We start from the raw sequence: 18479 nt of genomic DNA on the forward strand, positions 1-18479 counted from the left end.
GGCACAGATAGGGTGAATAGTCAAAGTCTTTTCCCCCAGGAAAGGGGAGTCCAAAACTAGAGGGACATAGGTTTAAAGTGAGAGGGGAAAGATTTAAAAGGGTCTTGAGGGGCAACATTTTCATGCAGAGAGTGGTGTGTGTATGGAACGATCCACCAGAGGACATGGTAGAGGCTGGTACAATGACAACATTTATAAAGCGACTGGACGGTTACGTGAATAGAAAGGGTTTACAGGGACATGGGCCAAATGCTGGCAAATGGGACTCGACTCATTCAGGATATCTGGTTAGCATGTACAAGTTGGGCCGAAGGGTCTGTTTCCATGTTGTAGGACTCTGACTCTAACTAATAAAATCTGGAATCAGAAGGCGATGGCAAGAACTGCAGATGCAGGAGCCAGAGTCAATACAGTTGTGGAGGGTCCGGACCCTGGACAGCCCCAGGAGCAGGCCCCCTCCTGCAGTCAGGCAGTATCACAGGAACAGGAAAGTCAACGATTCAGGTTTACATCCTTCATCAGGGTCTGAATCCTGATGAGGGGTGTAAACACAAAACATCAACTTTCCTGCTGTCCTGATACTGCCTAACCTGCTGTGTTACTCCAAGCTCCACACTGTACTGACTCTGAAAGCAGATGGACTGGTTGATAACTACCACCTCAAGCAGAAAACAGCAGTGTCTGGCTGGATCACAGGTTGCTGCCTGAATATTTTTTTTTACAGCAGCCAGAATAGACAGACTGTCGTCACACAATCCTTTGTGTTTGCCAGTGTGCTGCAGGGAGGGGAACTGTGCAGTCCTCAAATATAGTGTCTCCAGGCATCTAAGCCCACCCCGTCCCCCTTACACACAGGGCGATGCGATGGATTTTCCAACAGCCTGGGTGTGACAACTCAGTTCAGGGGGCAGTTAGGGAAAAGCGTCAAATACCACCTGTCCCCTTTCAGGCCCTACAATAGGATTTAAAGAGAAAGAGACGGTGAATGATCTCAAGGAGAAGCATGTGCGCATGATGATCTAACTCTCCCAGGACAGGGTCAGCATGTGGTTAAATGCAGAGTGAAGCTCCCTCTACACTGTTTCTCTCCTCCCCCCTCCCCCCCCATCATACACCCTCAGGGACAGGGGCAGCACGAGGTTAGATACAGAGTAAAGCTCTATATACTGTCCCCCATCGAGCACTCCCAGGGACAGGGACAGCACAGGGTTAGATACAGAGTAAAACTCCGTCTACACTGTCACCCCATCAAACACTCCCAGGGACAGGGACAGTATGGGGGTTGACACAGAGTAAAGCTCCCTCTGACACTTCCCCAGCCTCAGAATTGCAAGTGAGATAAGGGAGATGCTGAATGACCGTGAGGAGGGGGTGTGCACACATGCCTCTCACCTTTTCGGGTAGACTGGCAGATGGACACCCAGCCAAGGGGGTGTCCGCCTCCTGGGCGTTGTGGCTGGTAGGCAGAGGGGAGGCCTGCTCCAGAGGCTGTCCGGGATCTGGACCCTCGCCAGAACAGGCCGGGCGTGGAGAGTCAGAGGCACCGGGCTCCGGGAACAGCAGCGTGCGCAGCTTCTCGTCCAGGGTCCTGATGCGGTTGTCAGCGAAGCCCATCTTGGGAGGCCTCTCACTGTCTGGCTCGGGCGCAGAGGAGGATGAGGAGGACGATGATGAGGTGGAGGTGGTGAGGTCAGCTCCGGGTGGTACAGATGGGCGGCACTCGAGGCTTGGTGTTGGGCAGGGAGTGGTGCTGCAGTCAGCTGCTGGGCAGTCGTCACCGCAGGAGGAGGAAGACGAGGAGGAGGTGCCACAGGACTGCATCACTGACTGGTCCAGCTGGTCTGCGCTGGTCACCGAGCAGTCCAGGGGAATCTGCTTGATGTCCTCCAGGGAGTTGGAGGTTGTCAACTGGCTCATTTCTTGGCTCAGATTGTCAGCATCTGTGTGAACAACGGCAGAACAAAGCAGGAGTTAATTTCCCACTGTAGTTTTAACAATTCCGAACACACTGCTTCACCACCCACCCCAACCATTAACATCTAACACAGGTTGATGGACTTTGGAAGGGTCCCGAGTGTAACCAGATTGGTGCTGTTCTCTGGAAAGATGCTGCTCTGGGAAATACGGATATACTCCCTAGCCTAGGGAAGAGTCTGAGGGAGCTTGACACATCTTTTATTTAATTTTTATTTAACGGACTGAGGGCATCACTGGCTAGGCCAGCATTTATTGTCCATTGCCTAGAAGGAAGTTAAGAGTCAACCACACTGCTGTAGGTCTGGAGTCACCTATAGGCCAGACCAGGCAAGAATGGCAGTTTCCTTCCCTTAAGGACATTAGTGAACAAGATGGGCTTTTCCTGACAATCGACAATGAATTCATGGTTATTAGACTCTTAATTCCAGAAGCATATTGAATTCAAATTCCACCATCTGTCATGGTCGGAGTCAAACCCAGGTTCCCAGAATATTACCTGGGTCTCTGTATTAACAAGTCCAGTGATAATACCACTACGCCAATGCCTCCCCATATCAGTATCTAACCCCATGCTGTCCCTGTCCTGGGAGCATTTCATAGGCACAGCGTAGAGTGAGCTTTATTCTGCATCTAGCCTGATACTGCCCCAGTCCCAAGAATGTCTGATTGTGAGTAACAGTGTAGAGAGAGGTTTACTATGTATCTAAGCTTTGAGAACCTCTGTTAATGAAGGAAGAGAGCTCTAATCCAAAAAATTGTCTTGGCACTGCAAGTGGCCATTCAGCCCAGTGTGTCTAAACTGACTATCCAATGAGCATTATAATTAGCGCCAATCTCCTGCCTTTTCCCCCATACTCCCACACATAGCTCCTATCCCATAATGATGAATGCCTCAGTTGAACCTGGCCCCACCATATTCTCAAGCAGTGCATTCCACATTCAAACCAAACTGGCGAGAAAGGTTTTCTCAGATGAGACTTGCCACTGGTGGAACAGAAAGTCGGATGGTGAACCACAAACAGGAGCTTAATCTTCAGAACTTTAGTTCCCAGGCTTCACTTTATTGGCACACAGCTCCAAACCCAGAAGATCCAGTTTCAGTCTGTCCTGGGACGTTGTGGGAGTAGGAGAGCACTGCAGCAGTGAGAGGGAAGCGGAGTTATCTCCGATACCTGGCTGCTTAACCACTGTTTACTCACGGTGCTTACCCGCCTCTGTCTGGGTCTGGGTTAGTGGGCCCTGGTGTGCCACATCCACCTGCCCATCCGCCTCACGGCTCTTTATCTTCTGGTTGATGAAAAATCGCCAGCGGCCAACAGAAGACGACTGCTGGATTCCTTCACCTGAAACGCACAAGAGATTGACAAGCGAGGCCAGTGGGACTATGAGCATGTGAGACAGAGTAGGCACATGCACAAGGCCGAGGGCGGGCGCGAAAACCTCAGACTGGGATTGGCTGCGAAACACCTCAAGGCCTTCCCAATCTCTCGCCCCTTCCAACAACTATGAACAGGCCCTGCCTCACAGGTCACCCACCCTGCGACAAAAGAAAGACACTGCAGGTTCCCACTCCAGCCATCCTCTGTAAGTTGGACTGTTACACGCCAGTGGAAGGATGTGTTTTCTGAACGCCACACGGTGGCCACTCCTGGGAGGAGCTTTCCAATTTCACACCCCCTCCTCCCAGGTACCACCCCTCTCCCAGGTGACTGCTGGGATCCTTCTGGACCACGCACACGCCATCACTCCAGCGAAGGAGCAGGGAGAACTCAGCGCAGGAACCGGCGTCCCGTTTTTCCACCTCACTAAGGGCCCCAAACGGTCGGAGCAGACAGTAACAGGCCAACTGCCTGTGAAATAGAAAGGAACGGGGCAGGGGGAGGTAGAGGCTGGCGTGCATTTGCAACACTTGCTCACCATTGCAACCATTGTAAACCGTGGAAGAGGGACTAAGCAGGTGCCTGACTCATTGGAAGTTTGATTCCACAGTACTCACCGCACGTCTGAGAGATTGCTTGGTTCATCTGCAGCTGCTCTGCACCCACATGCTAAATCCACAGAAAAAAAACATGAGTTAATATCCAAGCCAGCAGCTGAAATCAAACTCTCGCGCGCTCTCTCCATTTATTTTTCGAAAGACACTCACCTGAAGTGAACGCCGGTTGTATTTTTGAACTTGGGCAGGGACAGAGAGCGCGAGTTGCAGGTGGAGGGACAGTGGTCTTCCCACGTCCCACCCTAAACTGCCTCCTCTCCTGCAAAACTCGGGAATCTGTTCCTCGGTACCATTATACTCAAGATGGTGCCAGGAGCGGTGACTCGTAAGCTTTTCACCGTACTCACGTGAAGACATGACAATATAGCTATTTGGTTCAAAACGGCAGCTGGCCTGAGTGAGCAAGTAGTTGCTGTTTTCAGGTATTGCAAGACGGTAACTCACCCTACTTGCAAGGCCACATAATATACAACCAGATCGATGCTCTTCTGACATAGAGGATGGCCACATGCACGCACAGTGATCGACAGCAGCGACCAGGGCTGGATTCACTGCCGACAAGCCCACCCAGCACCCCACCCCAAACTCATCGTCAGCTGGACACTGTCAACACCAACCTCACTAGCCACCGCACTGGGCAAAACCAGCTGACACGGGCACAGCCAGGTTCAACCAATGCCGCCTGTCAGACCTTGAGCCGAAACCAACTGCACAGCAGCAGAGGTACCAGATGGTGAAATGTTCACTAAGTGTAAGGCTCTTTAGGGAGAGGTGGCTGACGGGGCAGGAGATCGACAATAAAACAAAGAATGATACAAACTAAGCAGTTTGGTTCAGACTGGAAGGTGATGAGTGTGGGGAATGAGCTGCCAGAGGAGGTGGAAGAGGCTGGTACAGTCACAACATTTAAAAGGTAACTGGATAGGTACATGAATAGGAAGGGTTTAGAGGGATATGGGCCAACTGCTGGCAAATGGGACTCGATTAATTTAGGATATTGGGATGGCATTGACAAGCTGCTTCTGTGCTGTATAATTCTATAAAACTAGAAGAGCAAGTAAATCCTCCATCTTGTTGTTTCTTGGAGGAACTGAAGTGAAATAAATGGCTCTGGTTTTGTAATCAAGCGTTTCACTTTACTTTTGTTAAAGTTAAATGAGTCTTTTGCTTTTTGAAGAGAGTAGATGAGAGCAATCTACACGGACATTAGTAAGGCCTTTGGCGAGGTTCCACATGGTAAACTGGTTGGTAAAGTTAGATCACATGGGATCTAAGGACAGATTTCCAACTCGATATAAAACTGGCTTAACAGAAGGAGACCAAGGGTGGTGAAGGAGGGTTGTTGTTCAGACTGGAAGGTAGCAACCAATAGTGTTCCACAGGGATCGGTGCTGGTTCCAACTTTGTTTGTCATTTATATAAACTATTTGGATGAGAACATAGGAGGCATGGTTAGTAGGTTTGCGATGACACCAAAACCGGTGACATAGTTAAGAGTGAGGAAGGCTCTCTAAGATTATGAAGGGATCTTGATCAGTTGGGTCAATGGGCTGAGGAGTGGTAGATGAAGTTTAATTTGGCTAAATGAGAGATGTTGCATTTTAGTAAAACAAACAAAGGCAGGACTTACATAGTAAATGGTAGGGCCCTGGGGAGTATTGTTGAACAGAGAGACCGAGGAGTTCAGGTACATAGTTCAATGAAAGTCGCATCACAGGCAGACACAGTGATCAAGAAGGCGAGCAGCATGCTTGCCTTCATTGTTCAGACCATTGAGTATGGGTGGAATGTCATGTTGTTGGGACCTCTTCTGGAGTTTTGTGTCCAGTTCTGGTCACCATGTTATAGGAAGAATATTAGTAAATTGGACAGGGCTCAAAAAAGATTTCCAAGGATGTTACTGGGAATGGATAGGCTGAAACTTTTATCCCTTGATTGTGGAAAGGATGGCCTTATAGAGGTTTAGAAAATCATGAGGGGCATGGATAAGGTGAATAGCCTGCCATTAGCCATTTACAGTCTCGATTAACAACTAAAAACAAAAAGAACCGTGGATGCTGTAAATCAGGGACAAAAACAAAGTTGCTGGAAAAGCTCAGCAGGTCTGGCTGCATGTGTGAAGGAGAAAACAGAGTTAATGTTTTGGGTCCAGTGACCCTTCCTCAGGACCCGAAACGTTAACTTGGTGTTCCCCTTCACAGATGCTGCCAGACCTGATGAGATTTTCCAGCAACTTTGTTTTTGCTCCGTTAACAACTATTCACCCTTCCAGCCTGATGGTTAGCAACTCCTCTGTCTGTCCAACAGTCCCTCTCTCTCTGGGCTCTGTCCTATCGTTTACTCACCCACCTCCCTATCTTCTGCATATAAACTGACATTTTCACAGCCACTATCATTTCTGAGGAAGGGTCACCGGACCAAAAACATCAACTGTTTTCTCCTTCTCAGATGCTGCTAGGCCTGCTGAGCTTTTCCAGCAACTTTGTTTTTGTTTGTGCTTTACAGCATCTGCAGTTCTTTTGGTTTTGAACTGCAGATGTCTTTTCCCTAAGGTAGGAACGGGTTCAAAACAAAGGAACCTGAGGGACAAATTTTTCAAGCAGAGGGTGCTTGATATGCAGTATGAACTGCCAGAGGAAGTGGTAGATGCAGGTACAGTCACAATGTTTAAACAGGTACCGAGGCAGGTACATGAATAGGAAATGGTTAGAGGAATGCGGCAAACACTGACAAATGGGACTAGTTCATCCTGGGAAATTTGGTGGATAGAGATAAATTGGACCAAAGGTTCTGCTTCGTGCTGTATGACTCTGACTATGACTTCAAAGACAGGACAACATGGGATTAAATCAAGAGTAAAGGTCTCTCTACACACTCCTCCCCCCCCATCAAACATTCCCAGGGCAGGGACAGCTCAGGGTTAGGTACAGTACAGAGACAAAGGGAGAACGTGCAAACTCCACACAGGCAGTCAACTGACGGCAGAATCAAACCCGGGTACCGGGCGCTGTGAGGCAGCAGTGCTAACCACTGAGCCACCGTGCCGCCCTAAATTGATCAATTGAGGGACAAAACAGGTACGGTCCAGTCGCATCCAGAACTTTCTCCCGAGTGAATGCGCAGGATAGAGAGATGGTACTCTTGCCCATTTCAGAAACGTGAGCAGGAGCAAACCATTCTAGCAAAGCCCAGCAAGGTCAGGGTGGCCAAAACGGGCAGGGCAAAAATCCCCTCCCCACTGCAGCAGCATGTCACGTTCACAAGGACGTGGGCCCGGTCTTGGCACTCTATTTTCTGGGGGAGGTGGGGAGGAGATGAACCGATCCAAGAGTGTGCAGGAGAGAAACACAGACGTTCTCTCTCTCTCCACTCTCCTCTTGAAGAGGGTTTAGACCACTCTCAGAGGCCTATTCAGCCGCATGTGCGGCACCTTCCAGAGGAAGATCCCATTGGTAAAGGCAGCCACTGAAGCCTCAACATTCTCCGAATCCCCCGCTAACACACCATCCTGCCTTTCAGCGATGCCATTCCGCTCCTGGTCTCTCGTGCCACATGCTCAGACTTACCGCCCCACTGTCGGACTGACCCAGGTCGGCCGGGGGGTAATGGGCAGCCACGTCTGTACCCCGCTCACCCTCCACCGAGTTTCTCAGCATTTCCTGGGAACTCGTAATGATAGCTCGCATTTCCTCGATGAACTTCGGCTTCTGAACTTCTAGCATGAAGTTATTTTCCACCTGGTAGAAGAAACAGGGAGCCAGTTAGCAGCCGCTCTAGCCAGTTAGCAGCCGCTCTTGGGGGGGTGGGGGGCTTCTCAACACTGGGGAAACAGCAGGGCGGTGGGGGGTACAGGACAGGGATAGAACAGAGATAGGAGATGGGAGAATTGTGGGGTTCGGGGGGGGGGGGGGGCATAAAAGGGCAGGCAAGTGGCAGGGGGAGCACCAGCAGGATAAGACAAACGTAGGGAGGAGTAACGAGGAGGGGAGGCCAAGAGAGACCGAGGCAGAGTGTTGGAGGGGATTATTGGGAGGAGAAAGTAATTGAGGGAGCGAGCGAGCGAGGGAGGGAGCGAGCGAGGGAGGGAGCGAGCGAGGGAGGGAGCGAGCGAGGGAGGGAGCGAGCGAGGGAGGGAGCGAGCGAGAGAGGGAGCGAGCGAGAGAGGGAGGGAGCGAGCGAGAGAGGGAGCGAGCGAGAGAGGGAGGGAGCGAGAGAGGGAGGGAGCGAGAGAGGGAGGGAGCGAGAGAGGGAGGGAGCGAGAGAGGGAGGGAGCGAGAGAGGGAGCGAGCGAGCGAGGGAGCGAGCGAGCGAGGGAGCGAGCGAGCGAGGGAGCGAGCGAGAGAGGGAGCGAGCGAGAGAGGGAGCGAGCGAGAGAGGGAGCGAGCGAGAGAGGGAGCGAGCGAGCGAGGGAGCGAGCGAGAGAGGGAGCGAGCGAGCGAGGGAGGGAGCGAGCGAGGGAGGGAGCGAGCGAGGGAGGGAGCGAGCGAGGGAGCGAGAGAGGGAGGGAGCGAGAGAGGGAGGGAGCGAGAGAGGGAGGGAGCGAGAGAGGGAGGGAGCGAGAGAGGGAGGGAGCGAGAGAGGGAGGGAGCGAGAGAGGGAGGGAGCGAGAGAGGGAGGGAGCGAGAGAGGGAGGGAGCGAGAGAGGGAGGGAGCGAGAGAGGGAGGGAGCGAGAGAGGGAGGGAGCGAGAGAGGGAGGGAGGGAGGGAGCGAGAGAGGGAGGGAGGGAGGGAGGGAGCGAGAGAGGGAGGGAGCGAGAGAGGGAGGGAGCGAGAGAGGGAGGGAGGGAGCGAGAGAGGGAGGGAGGGAGCGAGAGAGGGAGGGAGGGAGCGAGGGAGGGAGGGAGGGAGCGAGGGAGGGAGGGAGCGAGAGAGGGAGGGAGGGAGCGAGAGAGGGAGGGAGGGAGCGAGAGAGGGAGGGAGGGAGCGAGAGAGGGAGGGAGGGAGCGAGAGAGGGAGGGAGGGAGCGAGAGAGGGAGGGAGGGAGGGAGCGAGAGAGGGAGGGAGGGAGCGAGAGAGGGAGGGAGGGAGCGAGAGAGGGAGGGAGGGAGCGAGAGAGGGAGGGAGGGAGCGAGAGAGGGAGGGAGGGAGCGAGAGAGGGAGGGAGGGAGCGAGAGAGGGAGAGAGGGAGCGAGAGAGGGAGCGAGAGAGGGAGCGAGAGAGGGAGCGAGAGAGGGAGCGAGAGAGGGAGGGAGAGAGGGAGGGAGGGAGCGAGAGAGGGAGCGAGAGAGGGAGCGAGAGAGGGAGCGAGAGAGGGAGCGAGAGAGGGAGCGAGAGAGGGAGCGAGAGAGGGAGCGAGAGAGGGAGGGAGGGAGCGAGAGAGGGAGCGAGAGAGGGAGCGAGAGAGGGAGCGAGAGAGGGAGCGAGAGAGGGAGCGAGAGAGGGAGGGAGGGAGCGAGAGAGGGAGGGAGGGAGCGAGAGAGGGAGGGAGGGAGCGAGAGAGGGAGGGAGCGAGAGAGGGAGGGAGCGAGAGAGGGAGGGAGCGAGAGAGGGAGGGAGCGAGAGAGGGAGGGAGCGAGAGAGGGAGGGAGCGAGAGAGGGAGGGAGCGAGAGAGGGAGGGAGGGAGGGAGCGAGAGAGGGAGGGAGGGAGGGAGGGAGCGAGAGAGGGAGGGAGCGAGAGAGGGAGGGAGCGAGAGAGAGAGGGAGGGAGCGAGAGAGGGAGGGAGGGAGCGAGAGAGGGAGGGAGGGAGCGAGAGAGAGAGGGAGGGAGGGAGCGAGGGAGGGAGGGAGCGAGAGAGGGAGGGAGGGAGCGAGAGAGGGAGGGAGGGAGCGAGAGAGGGAGGGAGGGAGCGAGAGAGGGAGGGAGGGAGCGAGAGAGGGAGGGAGGGAGCGAGAGAGGGAGGGAGGGAGCGAGAGAGGGAGGGAGGGAGCGAGAGAGGGAGGGAGGGAGCGAGAGAGGGAGGGAGGGAGGGAGCGAGAGAGGGAGGGAGGGAGCGAGAGAGGGAGGGAGGGAGCGAGAGAGGGAGGGAGGGAGCGAGAGAGGGAGGGAGGGAGCGAGAGAGGGAGGGAGGGAGCGAGAGAGGGAGGGAGGGAGCGAGAGAGGGAGGGAGGGAGCGAGAGAGGGAGGGAGGGAGCGAGAGAGGGAGGGAGGGAGCGAGAGAGGGAGGGAGGGAGCGAGAGAGGGAGGGAGGGAGCGAGAGAGGGAGGGAGGGAGCGAGAGAGGGAGGGAGGGAGCGAGAGAGGGAGGGAGGGAGCGAGGGAGGGAGGGAGGGAGCGAGGGAGGGAGGGAGCGAGAGAGGGAGGGAGGGAGCGAGAGAGGGAGGGAGGGAGCGAGAGAGGGAGGGAGGGAGCGAGAGAGGGAGGGAGGGAGCGAGAGAGGGAGGGAGGGAGCGAGAGAGGGAGGGAGGGAGCGAGAGAGGGAGGGAGGGAGCGAGAGAGGGAGGGAGGGAGGGAGCGAGAGAGGGAGGGAGGGAGCGAGAGAGGGAGGGAGGGAGCGAGAGAGGGAGGGAGGGAGCGAGAGAGGGAGGGAGGGAGCGAGAGAGGGAGGGAGGGAGCGAGAGAGGGAGGGAGAGAGGGAGCGAGAGAGGGAGCGAGAGAGGGAGCGAGAGAGGGAGCGAGAGAGGGAGCGAGAGAGGGAGCGAGAGAGGGAGGGAGGGAGCGAGAGAGGGAGCGAGAGAGGGAGCGAGAGAGGGAGCGAGAGAGGGAGCGAGAGAGGGAGCGAGAGAGGGAGGGAGGGAGCGAGAGAGGGAGCGAGAGAGGGAGCGAGAGAGGGAGGGAGGGAGCGAGAGAGGGAGGGAGGGAGCGAGAGAGGGAGGGAGGGAGCGAGAGAGGGAGGGAGGGAGCGAGAGAGGGAGGGAGGGAGCGAGAGAGGGAGGGAGCGAGAGAGGGAGGGAGCGAGAGAGGGAGGGAGCGAGAGAGGGAGGGAGCGAGAGAGGGAGGGAGCGAGAGAGGGAGGGAGGGAGGGAGCGAGAGAGGGAGGGAGGGAGGGAGGGAGCGAGAGAGGGAGGGAGCGAGAGAGGGAGGGAGCGAGAGAGGGAGGGAGCGAGAGAGGGAGGGAGGGAGCGAGAGAGGGAGGGAGGGAGCGAGAGAGGGAGGGAGGGAGCGAGGGAGGGAGGGAGCGAGAGAGGGAGGGAGGGAGCGAGAGAGGGAGGGAGGGAGCGAGAGAGGGAGGGAGGGAGCGAGAGAGGGAGGGAGGGAGCGAGAGAGGGAGGGAGGGAGCGAGAGAGGGAGGGAGGGAGCGAGAGAGGGAGGGAGGGAGCGAGAGAGGGAGCGAGAGAGGGAGCGAGAGAGGGAGCGAGAGAGGGAGCGAGAGAGGGAGGGAGAGAGGGAGGGAGGGAGCGAGAGAGGGAGCGAGAGAGGGAGCGAGAGAGGGAGCGAGAGAGGGAGCGAGAGAGGGAGGGAGGGAGCGAGAGAGGGAGCGAGAGAGGGAGCGAGAGAGGGAGGGAGGGAGCGAGAGAGGGAGGGAGGGAGCGAGAGAGGGAGGGAGGGAGCGAGAGAGGGAGGGAGGGAGCGAGAGAGGGAGGGAGGGAGCGAGAGAGGGAGGGAGCGAGAGAGGGAGGGAGCGAGAGAGGGAGGGAGCGAGAGAGGGAGGGAGCGAGAGAGGGAGGGAGCGAGAGAGGGAGGGAGCGAGAGAGGGAGGGAGCGAGCGAGAGAGGGAGCGAGCGAGCGAGAGAGGGAGGGAGCGAGCGAGAGAGGGAGGGAGCGAGCGAGAGAGGGAGGGAGCGAGCGAGAGAGGGAGGGAGGGAGCGAGAGAGGGAGGGAGCGAGAGAGGGAGGGAGCGAGAGAGGGAGGGAGCGAGAGAGGGAGGGAGCGAGAGAGGGAGGGAGCGAGAGAGGGAGGGAGCGAGAGAGGGAGGGAGCGAGAGAGGGAGGGAGCGAGAGAGGGAGGGAGCGAGAGAGGGAGGGAGCGAGAGAGGGAGGGAGCGAGAGAGGGAGGGAGCGAGAGAGGGAGGGAGAGAGGGAGGGAGCGAGAGAGGGAGGGAGCGAGAGAGGGAGGGAGCGAGAGAGGGAGGGAGCGAGAGAGGGAGGGAGCGAGGGAGCGAGGGAGCGAGGGAGCGAGGGAGCGAGGGAGCGAGGGAGCGAGGGAGCGAGGGAGCGAGGGAGCGAGGGAGGGAGGGAGCGAGGGAGGGAGGGAGGGAGGGAGCGAGGGAGGGAGGGAGGGAGCGAGGGAGGGAGGGAGGGAGGGAGGGAGGGAGGGAGGGAGGGAGCGAGGGAGGGAGGGAGGGAGGGAGGGAGGGAGGGAGGGAGGGAGAGAGCGAGGGAGAGAGCGAGGGAGAGAGGGAGGGAGAGAGGGAGGGAGAGAGGGAGGGAGAGAGGGAGGGAGGGAGAGAGGGAGGGAGAGGAGGAAAAGGAGGAAGAGCATGTGCTTTCCAGAGAGAGGTGTGCAGAATCAGTATAAGACTTGGTGAGAAAACCACCCAGCCACAGGATGGATGTAGCTAAAGACAGCAGTGAAAAACAGAAGGACACCAACATCTGCTCTGAGCCACATGGCCGATGCACTGACCAATGCATGTGCCGTGCACGAGCCTTGGAAGTGGAGTGTGTTGGTGGTCGGAGGTGAAAGGTCGCCTCAGCTTCTAGGCACTGAGACAGAGCCACCAATGCTTTCTGGTTCACACCCACTCACTCACCATGTAAATAGCTATGTCTTCTGGATCATCGCCGTCCACATCAAACTTGAAAGTGACCATTTTGTTGTTATGGGTCTCGAGCTGACACTCCACCATATTGTCTCCCACATTGGAAACCTGCAGAAGCAGTGCAGGGAAATGCAGGAGTAAATGTGTGTTAGAAAGGTTCTTCGCCTTCCCACATCCAGGAGTATCATCACCCAGCTCAGAATGCACCCTGCTAACTGCTGCTCCAACCAGTAAGGAGACCAGTGCTAAACAGACAGCCACATGGGGGTGAGGGGTTGGGTGGGATGCAGCTCATAGAAGGTTAGAGAGGTGGTGACAGAGACAGGGCAGGGGTGTAGGGGGCTGGGAGGTGTGACAGACATAGGGAGGGGAGTGTAGGGGGCTGGAGGGGATGACAGACATAGGGAGGGGAGTGTAGGGGGCTGGGAGGTGTGACAGACATAGGGAGGGGGGTGTAGGGGGCTGGAGGAGGTGACAGAGAAAGCGAGTTGCAAACAGGGACAAGCTGGGACATGCGACAAATGTTCATCGACTGCAGACAGTGATGGGGAAGGGAAAATGGTAACAAGAGGGCAGAGGAGTTTTGTTTTTGGGTTGGGAATTGAGGTGGGGAGACAGGAGGGGAGATCTGGGGTTCCACCAACACAAGCCCTGCCTCTGCACAACTTTGACTTCCGAGGGGGGTGCAACAAAGCCGAAGGTGTCTGCATGAAGTGAACCAACGAAACAAAGGACAAGGGGGCACCGATTGAAGCCGCGAAAGGAACCGATCACATCGATTAAGAGAAACCAATTCCCTTGAGGCTGGCTCCTTCTGCACCGAATTTACAAAGATGTTGCCTGGTCCGAAAGGTTTCAGTTATAAAGAAAGGCTGGGGACACAGACGTTTTTCACTGGAGCCTAGGAAGTTCAGAGTGACCTTATAGAGGTTTATAAAATCATGAGGGATATAGGTAGCTTTAATGCTGGGTGTCTTTTCCCTAGGGTGGAGGATTTCAAGTCTAGTGGGCACATTTTAAGGTGAGAAGAGAGAGATTTAAAAATGACATGAGGTGCAATTTAATTTTACACACAGAATGGTTCATGTGTGGAACCAAGTTCCAGGGGAAGTGGTGGATCTGGGTGCAGTTACAGCCTTTAAAAGACATTTGACAAAGTACATGGAGAGGAAAGGTTTGGAGGGATATGGGCCAAGCACAGGTAGGTGGGACTAGTTTAGTTTGGGAGCATGGTCAGCACGGACTGGTTGGACCAAAGGGTCTATTTCTGTGCTGTATGATTCTATGTAATACATCCACCGCCACACAGAATAAAAACCTCCTGAATCCAGCTCATCACGTCTTTTAAAGTTAAGGCAGTTACGAGTAGAGGATGAGCAGGTTGGGTACGTCCCCATTGGCATTTAGAAGAACAGGAGGGGTATCAGTCAAGAGGCAGCGGGAAATTTGATAGAGTGGAAGCCAAGAGGATGCTTGCCCCTCATGATGGAGGGACAACAGCCGAAAACAATGGTGGTGGGAGGGGGATGGAGGAGTACTGGCAGTGTCTCAGAATGAGAGGGTCTCCGTCCAAGACAAACATAAGTTGGAACATCTTCCTCCAGAGGATGGCAAGTCTGTGGGATGCTCCCTCCGTCTGGGCAGCAGTGGGGGCTGTGATTATTGATCATGGACAGAGTTGGGGCAACAAACAGGAGAGTGGAGCTAAACCGCACGTGGACTAGCCACAACCTCATCAAATGGCAGGGCAGGCTCGAGGGGCTGAACAGCCTCCCTCTCTGACAGCAGCAGACAGAAGGGTATGTGAACTCAGGGTGGGCCACTCAAGACTTCACCACTAATCCAGCAAAGAAGGTGGACATCCTTAGCCAGTCTGGCCCACATGGACCAAACGGGCTCCTCCTGCACCCAGGATATAGAGTCATATAGCACCGAAATAAACCCTTCGGTCCAACCCATCCATGGTAGCCAGGTATCCTAAATTAATCTAGTCCCATTTGTCAGCATTTGGCCCATATCCCTCTAAACCCTTCTTACTCATGTACCCGTCCAGATGTCTTTTAAATGTTGTCACTGTACCAGCCTCCACCACCTCCTCTGGCAGCTCATTCCGTACACGCACCACCCTGTGTGAGAAAAAGTTGTCCTTTAGGTCCCTTTTATGTCTCTCCTCCCTGTCACCTTAAACCTCACCTCCTCTACTTTTGGCCTTCGCTACCCTGGGGAAAACATCCTTGTCTATTTACTCTAACCAAGCCCCTCAAGATTTTATAAATATCTATGGAGGTCACCCCTCATGCTCTGACTCTCCAGGGAAAACAGCCCCAGCCTATTCAGCCTCTCCCTATCACTCAGACCCTCCAACTCTGGCAGCCGGTTCTGCTTTCTTTTCATTGTGGCAGCCGGGGTAATAAAAGGGAACTGGGGTCAGGGCGGGCAGACAGAGTTGTGACACTGGCCAATCATGATTTCACGGGAATGGTGTGACAGACCTGAATCCAATCCAACACCTCTCCCTCCCTCAGCCACGCCGGGATTACCTGCAGGACAGTCAGTTGGAACTTGGTGGACCTGTCCAGACGGTCGCGAGTGCACGACGTCCTCCGCAGTGGGGGCTTCTGAGCTTTCTCCGGCTTCCCGTTTGCCGGTTCGCTGCCATTGGACCCCTCCTTCACGGCGTCAGGGGTCCCGCTGAGGGGAAACAGAACGCAGCAAAATGAAACAAAATATAAAAATGCTCAGCGTACAGGCCTCCCAGAGATGGCGACCATCTGGCTACCACCAACCGTAGGGGCTAGCAGCATGCGAATTGGCTGCCACGCGTGCATGAAAGGCATTCAGACAAGTCCTCTCTTCACATTGAGCGTAACTCGCTGGAATCTCCAGGGCTCAAAGAGGTGGCAGAAAGGGAATGCAGCTGGAATGCGACGCTTGGAATGTACAGTGTGCCTCTCCCAACCCCCACCCTCCGAAATCTTGTCTCGCAACCCCAGCCACTGTTTGGGAAGCCAGGCAAGTCTTTGCCCACAGCAGCATCCTCCCCTCCACGCCCCCCGACAAGCGAAGGCGAGAGACTTGCGGACTATCAGAGCAACGACGTGTGTGGCTGTCGATAGCAGTCCCTACCCAAGAGGATCCTGCCCGTGTCTTGCCGGTCGCTGTGGCTCGGGGTTCACCTGGTGCGGGGCGGGCTGCAAGGGAGAGCGAGAAGGTGAATGAATGAATGAATGGATCAATTAAAGGATGAATGAATGAATTATTCACACACCGCTGGTGGAATTTAAAATTAATGAATAGAAGCAGAAATCGAGAACTCGTCTCGGCAACGACGACCAGGATAGCCGGCATCACTGTCGGAAAGTCCAGAGTTGGCTCTCATTCTCGTGGGACAGAAATCTGCCCCGTTTTTACCCAGTCTGGCCTAGACAGCTCACCAGAACCCAGGGCTGGCTCTTTAACCATCCCCTCAAATGGTCCAGTGAGACCACCCTCGCCCAGTTCGAGGGGCAATTACAAATGCTGGGCTCACCAAAGGGAAGAATGGCATGGGGAGGACGCTGCCCAAGTGGCAGTGCGTGAGGGGATGCCATGACATCACCAATCCAATAGCACACTCTCAAATGCTGCAGATGATCCACAAAGTTCAGAGTCTCGAATAGCCCAGGTGGCAAGACACACCCAAGAATTAAGCCGGGGTATGTTGAGGAAGCTGCCCATACCCCTCAGTCAGGGAAGAGTGGAGCTGTTCTTACCACAATGGATTGCGGGTAGCTGCCCACCACTTGCTGCTGCTGCTGAGATGGCTGGAGGCTCACAGACGGGGGATGAGACTCCACACTCGAGCCCGAGGACAGGTGCAGTGGGCCCAGGTTTTCCTCTGAGACCATGGTGTGCCCCACAGCTCCTGCCCGAGATTCAGAACAGGCTGCGGGTCCCAGGCCGCTATCAGCAACGGCGTCCACTGGGAAAGTTGGGGGGAGACGGTTAACGGAGAGAGGAAAAGAAAGCGAGCATTAATCAGAGCGAGCGAGTTTTGTGTACAATCCTCACCGACGCAGCAGACCAGAGGCTTGAGGGGCTTCTACTGGGGGCGCAGCCTTGACTGAACGACCTGCAGCCACATCCATCCCACATCCCTGAATACTTTGGAAGATTCTTAGCCAATCTCTCAGATTTTAACAGTAATAATTGATAGAACTTCAAGTGATGACACATCAGTCACGTTTGCAGTAAGGTGTTCCAAATGGAATCACTGGTGCTCTTCTTTCATATTGTGAAATTTGGCCCATCAAGTCTGCACTGACCCTTTGAAGAACACACCACCCAGACCCAGGCTCACGCCCTATCCCTGTAACCCTGCACTGCCCATGGCTAATAGCACATCAATCCACCCCCAAACTATGGGAGGAAACCGGAGCACTTGGAAGAAACCCACGAAGATACAGGGAGAACATGTGACCTCCACAGAGACAGGCACCCGAGACCGGAATCGAATCTGGATCTCCGGCACTGAGAGGCAGCAGCATTGACCACTGAGTCATCGTATTAGTCCCTTACTTCGGGGATGGAAACCCGCCGACCTGACCTGCTCAGACCACTGCAACGTGGTTGGCTCTTATATGCCACACTGAAATGGTACCAGCGGAAGATTCTATACTAGGAGCAATTTAAGTGCTGGACTTGCCAATGACACTGCTATCCATGTGGAGCTATCGCCCTCGGAGTGTGGGTTGGGGAGGGTGCAGGTGAGAGTTGAAGGAGGAAGGAAACTGCTGCAGGCTCACGTGAGGTGGTGCCCTTCAGCAGCTTGCTCTGCTGCGCGTGTTGGTCAACCTCAGGATCCTCAGACTCCGGCAGGCTGGGCTGCCAGCCGGTGGCGGACTGCTCGATCTGGGACCGCTGCCTCTCATGCCCCTCCTGCTCGCGGCGCTCCTCCACCTCCTTTATCTGCTGCGTCCTCTGCCGCTTCCTCTTGATGAATGAGACCCGGTCTCGGATGGACTTGGACAGTAGCTTGGAGTCGTTCTCGTGGAAGAACCCCGACTTGACCTGGAAAGGTTGAGGGTCAGTCGTTTTAGCGCGTTGCAGCACACCCAAACCCCACCTCGCCTACAGCTAAGGAACAGTTGTTGGGAGTGATGAGTAAATATGTCACTCTGAGACAGGCAAGAAAGGGTAAGATTAAGGAACCTTGGATGACGAGAGCGGTGGAGCTTCAAGTGAAAAGGAAGAAGGTAGCTTACATAAGGTGGAGGAAGCTAGGGTCAAGTTCAGCTAGAGAGGATTACACGCAGGCAAGGAAGGAGCTCAAAAATGGTCTGAGGAGAGCCGGGAGGGGGCACGAGAAAGGCTTGGCAGAAGGAATCCGGGAAAACACAAAGGCATTTTACACTTACGTGAGGAATAAGAGAATGGTCAAAGAAAGAGTAGGGCCGATCAGGGATAGCATAGGGAACTTGTGTGTGGAGCCTGAGGAGGTAGGGGAAGCCCTAAATGAGTTTTTTGCTTCTGTCTTTACGAAAGAAACGAACTTTGTAGTGAATGAAACCTTTGAAGAGCAGGTGTGCAAGCTGGAATGGATAGAGATAGACGAAGCTGATGTGCTGAAAATTTTGTCAAACATTACGATTGACAAGTCGCCAGGCCCGGATCAGATTTGTCCTCGGCTGCTTTGGGAAGCGAGAAATGCAATTGCTTCGCCACTTGCGAAGATCTTTGCATCCTCGCTCTCCACTGGAGTCGTACCTGAGGACTGGAGAGAGGCAAATGTAATTCCTCTCTTCAAGAAAGGAAATAGGGAAATCCCCGGCAATTATAGACCGGTAAGTCTCACGTCTGTCGTCTGCAAGGTGTTAGAAAGGATTCTGAGGGATAAGATTTATGACCATCTGGAAGAGCATGGCTTGATCAAATACAGTCAACACGGC

General features: G+C 55.3%; 1 protein-coding gene across 7 annotated transcripts in view; it reads right to left on the reverse strand.

The window, feature by feature from the left end:
- Positions 1 to 18479, reverse strand: part of LOC125450025 (serine/threonine-protein kinase WNK3-like) — a 73647-nt gene that overhangs the window by 12773 nt on the left and 42395 nt on the right. For all 7 annotated transcript variants that reach the window (XM_048525961.2, XM_048525958.2, XM_048525954.2 and 4 more), the window contains 9 exons: positions 17337 to 17601; positions 16305 to 16513; positions 15679 to 15743; positions 15093 to 15243; positions 12544 to 12660; positions 7540 to 7710; positions 3974 to 4025; positions 3186 to 3320; positions 1393 to 1940 (listed from right to left, as the gene is read on the reverse strand). In XM_048525961.2, the coding sequence (XP_048381918.2) occupies positions 1393 to 1940; positions 3186 to 3320; positions 3974 to 4025; positions 7540 to 7710; positions 12544 to 12660; positions 15093 to 15243; positions 15679 to 15743; positions 16305 to 16513; positions 17337 to 17601 (1713 nt within the window). The remainder of the gene's footprint in view (positions 1 to 1392; positions 1941 to 3185; positions 3321 to 3973; positions 4026 to 7539; positions 7711 to 12543; positions 12661 to 15092; positions 15244 to 15678; positions 15744 to 16304; positions 16514 to 17336; positions 17602 to 18479) is intronic.

The sequence above is a fragment of the Stegostoma tigrinum genome, unplaced genomic scaffold (assembly GCF_030684315.1).
Source record: "Stegostoma tigrinum isolate sSteTig4 unplaced genomic scaffold, sSteTig4.hap1 scaffold_316, whole genome shotgun sequence".
Lineage (NCBI taxonomy): Eukaryota > Metazoa > Chordata > Chondrichthyes > Orectolobiformes > Stegostomatidae > Stegostoma > Stegostoma tigrinum.